This window comes from Vicugna pacos, chromosome 10 (genome assembly GCF_048564905.1).
Source record: "Vicugna pacos chromosome 10, VicPac4, whole genome shotgun sequence".
NCBI lineage: Eukaryota > Metazoa > Chordata > Mammalia > Artiodactyla > Camelidae > Vicugna > Vicugna pacos.
The window spans coordinates 70,719,586-70,735,805 of NC_132996.1; the positions used below are offsets into that span (position 1 = coordinate 70,719,586).

General features: G+C 56.3%; 1 protein-coding gene across 2 annotated transcripts in view; it reads left to right on the forward strand.

Moving 5' to 3' along the window:
* Positions 1 to 1,045: 1,045 nt before the first annotated feature.
* The window catches only part of LRP5 (LDL receptor related protein 5), a 100,240-nt gene continuing 85,065 nt past the window's right edge, over positions 1,046 to 16,220 (forward strand). Inside the window, exon 1 of one of the 2 annotated variants that reach the window (XM_072970464.1) lies at positions 1,046 to 1,286. In XM_072970464.1, the coding sequence (XP_072826565.1) occupies positions 1,202 to 1,286 (85 nt within the window). In that variant the 5' untranslated portion in view covers positions 1,046 to 1,201. The remainder of the gene's footprint in view (positions 1,287 to 16,220) is intronic. The other variant, XM_072970463.1, reaches the window with a different exon arrangement.

Genomic DNA, 16,220 nt, shown 5'->3' on the forward strand with positions numbered 1-16,220 from the left:
AAATGCCCATATCCATGTGTACCGGGTTGTGCATGTGAGCTGCAGCTAGTTCTTGGCACCTGCAAGGCAAGCATTGCTCTCCCTGTGTTATAAGGGCGGAAAGTGTCCCGGGAAAGGTTATATTTGGACCCACCCAAGGGCACACCTGGTTCTAGGAAGCAGCAGAAGCAGAGTTTGAACTTGGGCCTCTGGGTTCCAGAGCTTGTGATGTTCCTTCCCAGCCCTTCTTGTCCCCCGAGAGATCAGTGGCTGAGCTTGCTGCTAGGACGGCACGGAGTAGCGAAAAGGGGGGTGGGGGCGGGGCTCAGTGCTTGCTTGTTGAATGAATCACAGGTGAGGTCAGCCATCCTAGAGGGGCTTTCTCCCTAAGGCCGCCTACAAGCACATTTGGAAGAACAGCGTGTCTACAGCTCAGTCTTCGTGTACCGTAATTAATGTAGAGGGTATACATTAGTTTAAAAATAAAACCTCAAACCCACTCCTACTCCCAGCCCGAGCAGCCCCCGCCTCTCTCCATCAACCGCTTCGGTCCCTGCCTCGGCACGGACTCGCGGTCGCCCTCCTTCGCGCTTCTCGGCGCTCTCAACAGTGAGAACAGGTGTCGCGGGGCCGCCCCGACGGGACCCTGCTGCGGGAAAGTGCGTAGACCTGGCCCGGGGCCCCAGGCTTCCAGCCTCGAAACTGTTTCACCGTGTGCCCTCGGGCAACCCTCTTCGCATGCCCCGCCCCCTGCCTCAGTTTCCCCATCCTTCAAGCCCGATCCCGGCAGCTCCACAGGTGACACACCTGCTTCCGGGTCTCGATCGGCCCCCCGGCCCAGCGGGGTGGGAACCCGGCGCCCGACCCCGCGCCCCCGCGGAGCCCGGGTGACAGGTCCCAGGGGGCGGGGGGCGCGGGCAGAGCCGCGGGGACCGCGCGCAGCGGCCGCCTAGCCGCGGGCGGGCTCCGAGGGGCGCCCGAGGGAGGGCGCGGCCGGCGCGGGGGGCGCGGGCGGGCGGCGGCGGCGGCGGCGGCGGCGGCGGGGGGCGGGGACGCGGCGCGGCTTCCGCTCCCGCGCCTCCTCCCTCCTCCCCCGTCGTCCTGGTCCGCGGCGCCCGAGGGGGGAGGCGGCAGGCGCCGGGAGCTGCGCGAGGAGCCGCCGCCGCCGCCGCGCCATGGAGCCCGAGTGAGCGCGGCGCGGGCCCGTCCGGCTCCGGACAACATGGAGGCGGCGCCGCCCCGGCCGCCGCCGCCGCCGCCGCTGCTGCTGTTGCTCGCGTTCTGCTGCAGCCTGGCCCCCGCCGCGGGTAGGTGGGCGCGGGCCGGAGGGACAATGGCCCGGGCACCCGGGCCGCCCCGAGGCCAAGTGCGCGGCGCCGCCTCGGAAGCGACTTTGCAAGTTGGGGGCGAGTTGGGGCGCGCGCCGCGGGTCCCCGCCGCGCCCGCCGCCCGGGGGCCGCGCGCGGGCCCTTTGTCTCGCCCGCCCGGGCTCCTCCCGGGGACGCCGGGGCCCATCCGCGTCCCGGGCGGGCGAGGAGGGCGCGCGGGCGGCACCCACCCCGCCAGGTGCGGCGCGGGCGGGTCCTCACCTGCCCGGGCCCCGGGGCGCGCTCAGAAGTGCGCCCGCCCCAAGCCGGCCGGGCGAGGCCGTGCGGGGACCGTGTGGACCCCGGCCGGCGGGCAGGCACAGAGCGGGCACTGTCGGCCCAGAGGCAGGCCTCGCCGCCCTGTGTCGGGAACTCCTTCCCGACCCTGTTTCCGATGGCCGCGCGGCCGGCCTGCGAGCTCTGGGAACTGATTTAAGTTGCAGAGAAAGTTCTGAACCGGGAGCCCGGCCGCCTGGCCTGTGGCGCTGCCCCTTTCATTTGCCTTGCTGACGGTTTCCAAATGTACTGACACCTGCCAGGTGCCCGGGCGACCCGGGCGACCGGTCTGGCCACTGGGGCCCTAAACAGTGACACCCAGCCGGTGCCCAGCCCGGGGGCCGGCTGCATGGGGCCGCCGCGCGGGGCGAAGTGTCCCAGATCGCGGCGTGGGGCCTCCGTTGCACACACCCTTCGGGAGAGCGGTGACCAGGGACCTTTCTCTCCAACTTTTGCCTTGTCCGGAGGGTGGAGTTGAGGTCAGGAGGACTCAGGAAACTAAGCGCCTTGTGAAAAGCTACACATGTTCTTTTAATTTGGAGATTGCCATGTGGTTTTTGAAGCAAGCCTCTTGCTACCTAAATCATTATCTTCCGACCTGAGTGTTTTGTTTTTCTGGAGTGTGGCGGGCCAAGTGGGCACGGGAGTCCTGTGCTCTCCAGGCTGCTGTTCTGCTGGTGGCAGTGGGGGGAGGAGGGGTCTCGGATCCCTTTGTCTGGGCCTCTTTAAGGCAAACAGCTGTCTCCCTGAATATTTCCAGTGTGGACACTGCGGGGAGGTGTCCTGGCCTGGCTCTGTGGTCACACTCCCAGCCCTGCGGCCCCTCCACTGAGATTTGGGGCGCGGAGAGGGGGTAGTTTCCTCCAGTCCTCTTGCCTCCGGGAGGCTGTTGGCGGTTTCACCCCAAATTTGCCTCCCTCGGGAGTGAGTTTACATTCTTGGCCCTGTCTGATACAAGCAAAACAAGGTGACGACGAAACAATGACAGTATCTGGGTAGTTCAGGCCAGCACTTCTCTTTCCGGAAATGCCTGGATCACGGAGGCAAAAGGTTTTTTTTTTGGGAGGGGGAAGATGTTTGTTTTAAAGGTGGGGTTTCTCAGCCAGCTGCGTTGCTTCTCACTTCGTTGCAGTTTGGATTTCCTGTACCTTTTGGGGTAACGTTGTTGGAGCTGAATGCCTGTCATGCGGTTCGAGCCCCTAAGGAGACGGAATCACATCTGTGGAGTTCAGTTGTGTGGGAGGCAAAAATAGAGCTGATTATTTTAACATTAGGAAGCATGTCAACACAAGGTTTTTAGAGTGCTGGCTAATGTGGTAATCTGGTCCTAAAATGGAAGGAAAAGGAGGGATCTTTCTGCAGAACTATTTTGACTGTTCTTGGTATGTCATGTCTCTGATTTCTGGGTTAGATTTATGCCTCAGTCCGGAGTGGAGCCAGTAAGTTGGTAGCTAATTATTTTTCCTGATTGCTTCCTGTTGCAATTTGAAGCTGTAAGCCCATGGAAGTGCTTTGTTCTAGTGGTCCCGGTGCTGGGAACGGCCTGCTCCAGCTTCATGGCCCAGGCCTCTCCCCTTTGGCCCCACAGCACTTGCTCCAGAACCGCCCCCAGGGTGGTTACTGCAGATACCCACTGGGAGGGCCCGACAGGTGGGTACTGAGTTAATGAAATGCTGTGTAGAGTCCACTGAGAGTTCCCCCAAAGGACCCTCTGCTTCTCAAAGCGGGACCCACCTACCTTTAACCCTCCCATTCAGTTCTAAGTCCACCCGCATTATCCAGCATTTGCTGTGGAGATCCTGTCCTATTTGGAACCTCTTTAATTTCAGCTGCACTGTGTCACCACTAAGGCATTTAGCAGAATTTGCACACGGGGCAGGGGGAGGCGCTTGCAGCTAGGTGAGGACTCAGCACGGCTTCCGGCCCTGCAGTTCGGGCTTGCCGGGTCGGGGCGGGGGCTTTAGGGGCGGACCACGAGGGTCTCCGTGCGCGGTAGCTGTTTGATTTTGGACAGCTTACTTAGCTTCTCTGTGTCCAGTGTCCTCACCTGGTCCCCCTCACCCCCCACCCAACATGATGGGGAGCCCTAGATGCTGTGTGTAAAACCCTTAGCACCATCCTGGACCAGTGGTGGCAGAACTGTGGTGCCTGTTGTGTAATGGGATCCTTGATCTTTCTGGCCCAGAAGGTCTAAAAGCTGTTACCACACAGTCTGGATTTTTCGCCTGCCTGGGACCTTGGACATTGAGTCCACTGTCTGGCTCATTTATCGCTGCAACACTGGGTGAGGTGTCTTGTGGTGGTTAACAGTGTGGGCAGATCCTGAGTGCCCAGGTCTGGTCCCAGTCTTGCTTAGGGTAGGGGGACCTTGGGCAGCCAACTCCACCTTTGTGTGCCTCAGTTTCCTCTTCTGTAAAATGGGCATTGTTGTACTTCCTTCCACTAGTTCAGTGAGCTGACCCACTCCTGGCACTGGATCAGCTCTTACTATTGTTGCTGTTACTCTCGGCGCCTGGAACTGTGTGGAACGGGGGATAGAGCTGGATAGAATGGCAGAGGAGGCCCAGGCCTTTGCTGTCAGGGTGTCCAGTGGAGGGGAAGGCAAATAGCAGCTGACTGTGCAGCTATGGGAGAGGTGGGCCCAGGGGCCCCTCCGTCACAGTCCCGGAGCTCTGTCCTCAAGGACCGGGTGGGCTCTGCTGAAAGAGGCCAGATCACACTGCAGAGTCTGGATGTGATCCAGAAGGTGATGGAAGCTTCCAGAGACTTGAGCTTGGGGAGGGGGAAAGGCGTCGCAGGCTGGAGTCAGGTCAGTCCTAGGAGAAAGGTGTTGAATTGGTCTTTTTTTTTTTTTAAATTGAGGCGAAAAATCACGTAATGTGAAACTAACCATTCTAACGTATACAATTCAGTGACATTTAGTACATTCACAATGTTGTGCAACCATCACTTCTGTCAAGATACAGAACATTTCAGTGGCCACAAAATTAAACCCCATACCCATTAAACAGTAACTTCCCATCCACCCACCGCCCAGCCTGTGGCAGTCACCAGTCTGCTTTCTGTCTCTATGGAATTTCCTGTTCCGGACACTTCGTATACAGGGAGTCATGGGGTGTGTTGTCCTTTGCCTCTGGCTTCTTATTGGGTGTAATGCTTTCGAGGCGCGTCCACGTTGTGGCATGTGTCAGTGCTCCACTCCTTTTCAAGGCTGAACGGTATTCCATCCTATGGGTAGAGCACATTTGCTTACCATCCATCCATCCGCTGATGGGTTGACCTTGGTTGGGTACCTCTCTCAGCAGGCATGGGCTAGGAGCTGGTTGCCCTAGTGGGGTTTGGACAGTGGATGCTGTTTAAAGCTGGGCTGGATATTGGCTGATTTGCTTCAGAGATGGGAGAGCTGATAGTGAAGGGAGCCGAGCCACGGGACACGCTAAGACCAGTGGTGGCCCTCAGGAAGAAGGGGTGCTGGGATGTGGACTTAGTGCCATGTTCAATAGTATAGAAGCCCTGAGAGAAACTGGACATTTGTGGTTTATGTGGCCTTTTGGACACATAACACGCTATCAAAATGGGGAGGCTCTGATGGGACTAAGGGGCCCCGTCTAGCCCCTTCCCTGCCTGGGCCTGGGCCACATTTGCTCAGGAAGTGGTGGCATGTCTGCTCTGAAGAGGAGCCGGTGGCTGTGTGCAGGTGGTGGCACAAAGAGCCAGTCCCCAGGTCCCGCCTGCTGCCTCAGGCTGCTCTCTGCCTTCTCTTCAGCTCTGGAAGGTGGTTTACTAGCTCTCAGCCTCAGCTTCCTCATCCTCAAAATGTGGATGTTGGCTTGTGCCTTGTGGGGTGCTGGCTGGGGTTCAGTGAGGCGGCGTCTGTGAGTAGGAACCTGGAGGCCCTGCCCTCCAGATGGGCCATCGTAGGAAGGATGCGGTGGCAAGGGGAATCCCACCCTAGGTGTCCCGTTTCCTTTTTTTTTTAAGATTTTATTTTATTGAAGTATAGTTGATTTATGATGTTGTGTTAGTTTTAGGTATACAGCAAGGTGATTCAGTTATATATATATTTTTTCAGATTCTTTTTCATTATCAGTGATTACAAGATACTGAATATAGTTCCCTGTGCTATACAGTAGGTCTTTGTTGTTTACTTTCTATATAGCAATGTGTGTATCTGTCCATTTCCTTGTGAAAGAGACCAAGGGTCAGAGTCCCAAACACTGACTTCCAGTGTGAGGCTGGGAGGAGAAGAAAGGTGTTGGGGGCTCTCTTTGGAGCTGCTTTGCCCCCAAGGGGTGGGCTCCAGCCGGGAGCAAACCTGGCTGCTGACCCTCTCGGGTAAGTGGGGGGCTGTGTGCCCCTTGCCCAAGTCCATTCTTCCCATTCTCCAGCTCCTGCCTTTGCCTGTAACCAGGTCAGGGCCAGTTACCCTCTGCTGGCCCAGCCACGGGTTACCTACCGGCTGCGTGTGGACCTCAGGCTCCGGTGGCAGCTGTGTGGTGCTGGAACTGCAGGTCCTGATGGCATGTGTGCCTAGAATCTCACATCTGCTGTCCTCTGTCCTTCTAGCTTGAGATTTCTCTTGCCTAGGACCCCCCAGGAAATTGTCATGGTGACGTCATCTCTGAGCCTTTTTCCAGCGGTGGGAGATACTGTACCTTCTGGGTGTCTTCTTATTTGCTTTCTTGATTAGTATTTGATTCAGTGTAGATTTTTTTCAGTGCTTTCAGTTTACCTTGATACAATTTTTCCAGTGGTTAAACTGAAGCAAGAAAGGGCCTCATCTGTCATCCTCCCTGGTCCCGCTGTCCCTGCTCTGCCGGGTTGTGTGGCTTCCCTGAAGCCACCTGGCTCCACCCTTAAGCCTCTGAGGTCCTGCCCCATCAGGTCTGGAGTGTGGCCTCCCGAGACCGTGGCAGTCCCCAGCTCTGCCGTTCCAGCCTGTTTTTTCCCACTTTAATTGTAAGTATACAATTTAGTGGCACTAATTTATTCTCAATGTTGCACAACTGTCACCACTATCTAGTTCCAAAAAGTTTTTCTGTTACCCCAGACAGGAACTGTGCCCAGTAAGCAGTCATCCCCCGGCCCCTGGGAGCCTCTATTCTGCTTTCCTGTATCTGTGAATCTGCCTGTTCTGGGCAGTTCATATTTGTGGAATCATATGCTGTTTGTCCTTTTGTGTCTGGCTTATTTTATTTAGCAAAATGTTTTCAAGGTTCATCCATCTTATCAGAACCCCATCCTTTTTATGGCTGAATGACATTCTGTTGTGTGGATGGAGTACACTTTTATTGGCTCACCTGTTGATGGACACTTGGGTTTTTCCCCCTCTGGCGACTGTGAATAATGCTGCCTGTGAACATGGGCGTGCAAGTACCTATATGAGACCCCACTCTCACTTTTGGGGTTTACACCAGGGAGTGGAACTGTGGAATCACACGGTCAGTCTGTTTAATTTTTGAGGAACCAGGAAGCTGCCTTCTGTAGCAGCTACAGCATCTGGCACCGCCCCCCCCCCAGCACTGTGCAGGGGTTCCAGCCTCTCCCCTTCCTGCCTGTGCTGGTGATTTTCCTTCTTTTTGGTTCTCACCCTCCTAGTAGGTGTGAAGTGGTACCACCTTGTGGCTTCGACTTGTGTTTTCCTGGTGGCTAATGACGTTGAGCATCTTTACAGGGGCCTGGTGGCCACCTTTTTTTATAGATGTGTATTATTAACTGCACAATACGCATGAATACGTATAAACAGCCTCAACCCTTCGCTGCATGGTCCCTCTTTCTGTGAAGATGAGTGTCTTTTACAGCCTGTTTTATTTCTCTCCTCGGAGATGACCACATCTTCAACACATAGTTGAACGTGTTGTTTTGCTTTGGAAACGTCCTCGTATTTTTTTATGTAAATCCGGTCGCTCTCTCCCTGTCATTCTACAGCCCGTCCTTGTCACTTGCTGAGGTACTGTAAACGTTTTCTGTATCCTTGCTTTTAGATTTTGATTCCTTTTTAAAAGCGAAGTAGTATTCCACAGCATGGCTGCATCCCGCTTTGTGGCTTTTGCCCAGCTGAAAAGCATTTAAGTTTTTCCAGGCTTTATTGCTATTACAGTGCATGACAGTGAACTGCATGGCTTGCGTATACATTTATCTGTGCACGTGTGTTCATTTTTTTAAGTTATCCCTCATCAGAGAGTACAGTCAGTTATAAAATTTTAAGAATATTGACAGATTCCCCCAAGAAGGCTACATCGGTTTCTACCCTGCCAGGTGTCTGTGAGAGTACACACCTTCCCCTCTCCCCTCAAGTGCTGGGAATTACCAGATTCAATTTTTTAAAAACTCAGTTTGGTTAAAAATGGTAACATTCTGCTTTGCACGTCCCTCGTTACTGGCTTGTTAGCAATGTTCTTAAATCCTGAGCCCATTTTCCCATTGAATCGCTGCTTCTCTTTTTCTTACTGATTTGTAGGAACTCTTTATTTGGTGTGGACATTCATTCTTTGTTATACTGGTTTCAGGTTTTTCTTCTGGTCTGTAGCTGGTGCTTCATCCTTGTTTTTGGTGGTCTGTTATTCCAAAGACATTAGAAAGTTCCATGTGACAAAACTCAGTCTTTTCTTAATGGGTCCTGGGTTCCGTGCCTTGTTTCTTTACTGCTAGTTTGTAAGTACATCTTCCTTTATTTTCCCCCAGGACTGTTACTGTTGCGTTGTTGTATATTCATACATTCTGTCTGATTTTTTGCGGTGAGGGCTATGATACGAGGTAGGGGTCTGAACTGATCCCCCCAGTAAGTGGACAGGGGGCAGTCCCAACACCCTGATGGCATGGCTCATCCTGTGCTCATTCATTTAAAACGCCACTCTTCCACGTCCAGTGTCCGTGGTGCTTGGCACCTCATTCTGGAAACTTCTGTCCTGCTCTGTTGACCTGTGGGTGTCTTTCTATACCAGTCGCCTGGTGTTTTGATCTCCGTAGCACCATAGCATAGTTTGAGATGGATTGTGCCGTTACCCCTTCATTGTTCTCAAAAAATTGTGTTGACTCTTCTTGTGCATTTACTGTTTTGCGACAGACTTCAGAGTCAGCCTCTGAGGTTCGACCCTTTCTTTGGTCTCTTGATCCGGGGACAGTAAATGGTGACATTCAACAGGTGTCAGGGCTGGACTGTAACGTGGTCTCCGACAAGCAGGCGGGTCTCCGGCTATGGAAATAAAGCCGTCTGCCACTGCCATGGAGCTGGTCTTCCCATTTTCGGTCTGTATTAGCACATGGAGGACTTCAGAGGTGACGTGGGTGCTGGGTTGCCCGGGACGCTCCTGCGCGGTCCGCTCGGGGAACAAGCTTGAGTGCGGCTGCCTCCAGCGCCAGCCCAGAGGCAAGTGTAATTACTGCCTGAATAATTGCTCCCCTCCCCTTGTTCATTCCAGAACAAAATGTGAGCAACTCTAATTTCTTCCCTGGGCTGTACCCTTCTATTAACTGGGGTGGGGAGGCAGTTACCTGCCTAGCAGAGCTCTCAGGAAATTGCTCCGTGGGCAATGCGTGGCCTGAGTGCGTGGCCCCCGGCCAGGACCCGTGAGCCCAGCTGCCTGGGTGCCTTCCAGACGTGCTGCTTGTGGGCAGCTGCCACCGCGGATTCTGCCCTGAGGGAGCAGGCGTCCTCCGAGATGGGAGCCTAAAGGATGTCTCACTGCAAGGTGGTTTCAGAGCAAGGTGTGCTCCCGAGCTTGCTTTTGTGAGGGGGAGGGCGTTTCTCTGAATTTCCCCCGGAGGGGATTTGGTTCCCCGCAGGAGACTGAGTGGGTGGCACCAGGGTGTATCGGATCCCTCCTGACTCAGGCTGGGAGCACGGAGCCGACTTGGATGCCTGCTCTTGCTCTGCTCCCCGGATGCATGTCAGGAAGCCTGTGGGGTTCCTTCCTCCTGCACCCAGACCCTCCATACTCCGAGGCCTCCCCAACACCTCCAGCCCGGCTGTATCCCATGGGAGACTAGATTGAGTGGAGGATTCCACCAGCATCTGATTGGTTTCTGCTTTCTCGAACCTTCCCCTTGCCCATTTATCTTTCTCTCTGGCCAGATTAATTTTTCTAAAACTAGTTTCATCATGTCCTTCCCCTTCGAAGAAAAACTGCACTGGTGTCTCGGCATCTAAAGTTGAAGCTTTCTGGCCCGGTGTTTTGTCCTGCTCCTGAGCTGGTGTTGGCCCTCTCCTGTGCTCCCCAGGGTGAGCGCTTCTCTGGGCAGGTCTGGCTCCTTGGAGTCCAGAACCTTCCAAGGTCCACCCAGCCTGAGAAGGCCTGGGGACAGAGTGTCTTCATCCCCGTCCTTCTGTCCCTGGTCTGGTGTCTGGTGCGGAGCACACACTCCATGTAGCTGTCCCGAGGGTTCCCAAGGCCTCATCTGTCCAGGAAACAGGTCTTCCCCAACCTTACTTCCTCTGGCCCCTCAGTCTACTGCCTGAGAGCTCCTGCACCCGACCCCCAGCCCCAGCCCACTGTGTTCCCCAGGCCTGCTATGTGACAGAAAGCTTCTGGGGCCGGTGTGGGGCCCCCTCCCCTAGTTAGTGCCCATATTTCCAAGACGTGCATTCTGAGGAGACCTGCTGCAAATAACACTGGCCTTTATTTGACTTTGAGAAACCCAGGGCATCCCAAATGTCCTTGACCGTGAAGTCCTGGGTCCCCGTAATACTTCCCTGCCTACTGCAGCTCAGACTGAGGTGTCACGAGGGACTTGGCACCTGTGTACCTGTGCCCTTCACCTGTGATTTTTATCATTTTTCTAAAACCTTTATGAACGTTTTCAATCATGCAAACACGTGGAAAGAGTGGCGCAAGAATTTTTATGCTAGAAAAGGTAGTTTTGGTGTTTTGGGGTTTTAACTACAGAGGAGGTAACTGGATGAGAGATACTTCGAATGTGCTTTCAGGAGTTTAAGCATTGAGAGAGCATTGCCCCTTCAAGGTTGCCTCTCTGAGCATCTGATACTCGTTCCAGTCACATTTTCACTGCTCATGTCTCTGCATGAGTTTGCTCAGCACTGATTGATTCCCGGGGCCTGTGCTGCATCTCGGGCCAGCAGGCAGTGCCCAGGTCCCAAGCCTGGCTGCTGTGGGCCTGCCCTGCTGCCGCCTCTCCCTCAAGAGGCTCACCATGCTGGTCATGGCCACTGCAGCCCCGGTCCTTGCCTGGCTCCCTGCTGCAGCTCTTAGGCTGGCCAGGACCCACGAGCTGCTGGCTGCCTGCTCAGGGCGCCACGGGAGGGGGGAATCTCTGCTGGCTTTCACAGTGTCACCTGTGTTTGCACAGAGTTCTCTCCAAGCGGAGTGTCAGCTCACAGGGCTGGGATGCTGGCTCTCTAGCCCTGCCGGGGAAGCCCCAGTGCAGGGGAGCCGTGTGTGCACCCTGCCCGGAGAGCGTGGTCCTGGTCACCTCAGTGTGGGCGGTGGTCTCCCCTCGAGGCAGCTCCTCCCCATCTCCTTTCAGAAGGCACTAACGGAGGATTGCTCCGAGCCAAAGAGCAGTTTCCATCCTTTTGGCTACCGTGTCTAGTTTTTAACAAAATTTTCCCTCTGTTTTGAAAGACTTTTTCCTTCCCAGGAAAGTACATTTGTGAAGTAGTAACCTTCCCTGCTCATTGAGCCCAGACGTGCACAGTTGCTGAGCAGAGCTGGTTGGGGTTCCAGAAGCCCTGTCAGAAGCAGAGGCTTGCAGGGTTTCCATGAGCCCCTCACCGGGGAGTTTCCATTGGGCTTTTCAGCCAGGAAAGCCCCTCTTGGAGCCAACCCACCTTGTGGCCCCTTGGGCTGTGGACCTGGACTGGGAATGACTGATTCCCAGGGTGAAGCGGGATCTGCTTCAGGATCTAGGCAGCTCTGGCCACAAGGTGGGTGCTGGGCTCCAGACAGCCCCCTTGCTCTGCACCGCCTGTGAGGGTGCTGGAGGATGCGCTCACAGCTCTCCTCCAGGCAAGCATTTCTTCCCCTGGGCTCTGTTTCCCTGCTTGAGATCACTGGCCTTTCTGTAGCTTCTCCACTGCGTACCCGGTTCCCCATCCTGGCAGGATGGTGTGCCTGAAGATGGGACCCCCCATCCCTGGACGCCTAAAGGGTCATGTTAGGGCCTGTGGGCGGAGTTTTCCAGGCTCTCCGGTTGGTCGTGTGATCGCTAATCTGATCTTACCACAATAAGGTTAAGATCTCTTCTGGATGGCTGGGATCTTGGGGGATGTTGTGTTTCTGATGGGGAGACTGAGAGGTTCGGGGTTTTTCAGGCTTCATCAGCTCATGTCAGCAGCGCAGGACTGTGATGCGGACGCGGGTGCTGAGTTAGGAACACACTCTGATCTGTGATCAGTGGGGTCCCGTAGCACCAAGGGACACATTTGGTGGACACACAGCTCCCACTCTCGGTAGGCGTGAAGAGGATAGGTGGGCCTTGTTCCGTTCTTGCCTGTATGCAGTACCTAAGGCCAGGTCGGTCACCAGTGGCCACTCCAGGAGGCCACCCCATTGTGGTCAGTGTGGCATGGTGTGGGCTCCTCTCCAGAAGCTGTGTCCAGTGCCAGCCTCTGAGCAGATCAGCTGTCTCAGGCACCCCTGGCCTGAGGACACACTGAGCCCCCAGTGTGCTGTTCCTGCCTCCCCCAGGTTTGCTGTGAACAGCTGAGGGGGCTGCCGGAGGAATCCCAGCTAGTGAGCCTCGGGGCCCCGGGGGGCAGTCTGCCCAGCCTCCCAGACCTGGAATCCCCGGGCACATGCAGGCCCCCTCCCACCTGTTTGGGCTCAGCTCACATTCCTGGCCCCATTCCCAGCTCTGCAGCCTTGGCCAAGCGAGCTAACTACGCTGTGCCTCAGTTTCCCTGCCTGTCAGCTGGGGGGTTAATCGTAGTGCCCCCGCATAGACACGCCGGAGGATCCAGTGAAGTGAGGCTGTGAAGTGCTCAGCATGGGGTGACTCTGGTGAGTCCTCCATAATTATTAGCCATTAGGATTATTATGGCAATGATAATTGTTATTCTCTGGGGAGAGAGCCCTCCAGGGATTCTGCAATCAGATTCAGCTCCAGCTGAAAAGCGGCTTGGTGGGAACCTCAGCTCGGGCCACGTTAGAAGGCGAGGACTGAGCTGTGTTAATTGCCCCATGTGGCCTGATGGCTCTGGTGCCAGATTTGCTTCCTTGCCGAGGTCAAGCCAGCATTTATTTTGTAGCTGGAAGCCTGGTGGGGTGGGCTCCAGGAGCCCTGGGGCTGAGGGGGTAGGAGCAGTTGTCTGGGGCCTCTGCTTTGTCAGAGGTGTGGCTGGCTCAGCTCCCTCCTCTCCCTCCTCAGAGGACACTGTTGGGGTCCCTGCTTCTTTCTTTCGCTGTTGCCTTTCTTCTGCCCTGATAAGGAACCAGCCTGGCTGACTCACAGGGCCTCCTCTCCGGTGGGCTGAGCAGCTGCCTGCCCTCCTCCAGCCCTCTGGCATCGCTGGCCCGCCCTTCGCCTTCCTACCCCACAGCTTCCCCACTGGAGGCAGAGGAGGGAGCCTGCATGCCGGCTCTTCACCCTCAGACCGAGGTCCCCGCTCCCTGCAGCTTTCCGCTCTGGGACACGAATGGGCAGTGCCTTTCCCCTGGCAGCTGACCGGGTCCTGTGCCCAGCAGGGACTCCACATTTTACTGAGGTGCTGCTCTGCAGATCCTGCATCTGTACCGTGGAGGGTGGAGCCCACCTCTCTGTCCGCTGCAGCCCGCAGGATGGGAGCGGAGCCCACCGCCCCGAGTTCCCAGCCCTCCCTCCGCACCTGCTCTCTGCACCTGCCCAAGTGGGACCTGCCTCCTTGGCCAGGAAGGGTCCAGGTTCTCCTGACCCCATTGTTGCCTCTGGCCCAGGAGTAATTTAAGCCTCTGGCAGGTGTGTGCGGACTTATTCCTGTGCACACAGCACAGAACCAGGCCCCTGGAATAGGATGAGCACAGGCAGACGGGGCTGTGTCCTCACGGCTGGCCCAGGTTGGTCCAGAGACCTGATTGTCGGCCAGCAGCAGCTGTACAGAAGGAGAGGGCTGTGCCTGCTGCCCAGGGGTGCTGCCTCGGCTCCGGCTTCCTCTGGATCAGTCCCTCTCTCGGGAAAGCATGCTGGCTTCTCTTCCAGAAGTGTTTGCCTTCTGGAGGGTTATTCCTCCACTCCTTCAACCAGCCCTGGAGGCAGAGAGGCCAGCCTCATCTCGTGGTCACTGATGAGGCTCAGAGTGGAGACATGAGTTTGTGGAGTGACCCAGGGAGGAGCAGGCGCTCCCTCCCTCCACCCCCAGACTCAAGGCTCAGTGTGTGACAGGAGCATCGGGCTCCATCAGACCGGAGACCTGTAGCTCCACACTTAGAAGCCCTGAGGCCCCCACAGAGCCCACAGGGTCCCTGTGAGGAGGGTCCCCAGGGGAGCATGGAGCTGGGCTCTTGGGTTACTACATGGCCTCAGCGCATGGTAGGTCCCATCCCGCAGGTGGAGGAACAGGGATGGTTCTCTTCCCTGCCCCGCCTGGCAGGTGGGTACCAGGGGTGGGAGCCCCAGAGATGAGCAGGAGGGACTGCGACTCCCAGCCTGGCTGGGCTGCCCCTCCAGAGCAGGGTCCTGCTTCCTGGGCCCTGCTCTCTGCCCGGGAAGAAGCCGCCAGGACCGCCAGGCTGTGGTGTGCGTCTGCTGCCTGAAGACAGAGGGTTCGTCCTGGAACGCACGAGGCCACAGTCCTGAGGGGACCCAGACAGAGGCCGAGGGGCCACGCTCCTCCTGGGAGGGTCACGGCAGCCCTTCGGGGGGTGGTCCGCCCCTGTCTGGATGCTGTTCCGTATTCCAGCCCTTTTGCAGAGAGCTCTGGGGTCATTTGATTACCCCGTTAGGTAAAATGAATGAATTTCAGGTGCTGTGGAGAGGACCTGAGATCTTTGATCTCCTCTCATCACTGATTGGCTGAGGGTGACTTTGGTCCGGTTACCTGGTCCCCTCGTGCCTCAGTCTCTTTGCCTGTAAAATGGGGTGACAGCAGCCCCACCTCCTGGGAGGACTAAGGGATATCAGGTACACATGTTGTGACTCAGAAAGGGTGGTCTGACGTGGGGAGAAAGGTTGCATCCAAGAGCAGTGACTGAGAGAGAGAGGCCAGGCTGCCTTTTCCAGGTTTTCTAGCTGGCGAATTCCTTTTCATCTTTACGTACCTGTCTGCAGGGTCCCCAGCACGCTGGAAGAGCTCTGCGGGGGCCCCAAAAAGCCCTCGCTGTGGGCTTCTCCACGTTTATGACCCTCCACACCTGATGCTTAGCTTGGTTCCCAAGGTAATCAGTGTGGATGCTCGGGGCTGAACTTTATAGGGGGCCCCCAAATGTGCATAGCTATTTGGAACTGGGACCCGCCAGCTCCTCAGAGAATGTCAGTGCCCTGAGAGGCTTCAGCAGGGACCGGGGTGGGGTGGAGAGCGACAAGAGGCTTGAGTTTTCTTTCATCTGATGGTTTCCGTCTGTCCCCTTCCTTCCGGGACAGAGATGTCCTGGGCCCGAGGGCCCTGTTTGGCTCCTAGGGCGGCCTGTGGGCCTCGGCAGCCCGGTGACTGCTTTTTTCCAGGAACAGCAGATCATTTGAAAACAGAGCCTCCCCATTTTGCACCATAAAAAGGAGATTTTGTAGAGTGATGGTCAGTTTGGCACATCTTGGTTATGATTATGATTTTGCAGCTACTCAAAGAAAGTAAGAGCCGGTACAAAGGAAGGTGTGTTTGTTTCTGAAGCGCGCTTCCTTTTCCAGATGTTCTTTTCTGCCAATTCCAAAATGCATCCTGAGCTCAGCTCTCCAGTTTCCTCTCTGCAGGGCAGAACAATGAGGTCTCTGTAACCACACGGGGGACACCGCCTTCCTCACCAGGGGGCAGGGGGGAGCGGGAGGGGGCCTCCTTCCCCCACCTCGGTGCCAACCTGGTGAGGGGCCCTGGCTGACTGCTGGGGGCCTGGCGGCCTGGTTGCCTGGGGGGGTGACTTGAGGGTTGTGACTTAGAGGCCCTGCAGCCTACGCCTTCGTCCCCAGGCCTCGAGTTTGCTGAGTGGCCTTGTGCTCGGTTCTGGCGTCTGCGTCGTGGTTGTGCACCCTGGGACTTTGTACCCTTTCTGTCCCCGGGAGTTGATCCGACCCCTCTCTTCTTCCTTTTGTCTTGCATCATATACCGACCGGTTCCACACCAAGGGCGGGTCTCCAGGACACAGAGCATGTGCAGAGTCGGCTGGAGAGCCAGATAGAACCTGGTGGAATCACCAGAGCCCAGGGGACCTCAGGTGCTCCTTGGCTGCTTGGCCTGTCACTTCGTTACTTGAGACCCAAGGTGTGTGTGCTCCTCGGGGGAGCTGTGAACCACGTACACCCATGCACGCACACGCGCACACCCTCCACACACACCCCCACACTCACAGAACCCTCAGAAGTGCCTCCCTGGTTGCTTTCTAAGGACAGCTAAGAGACCCTGAAAGCTTGCACCTAGGGCATTTCTGGTACTGGTTTCCATTAAAAGCCATCTCTGTGGGATCACTTTATTCGGGGTGTGCGTTTACTGAAAATCTTTATTTTTTGATTGATGTATCC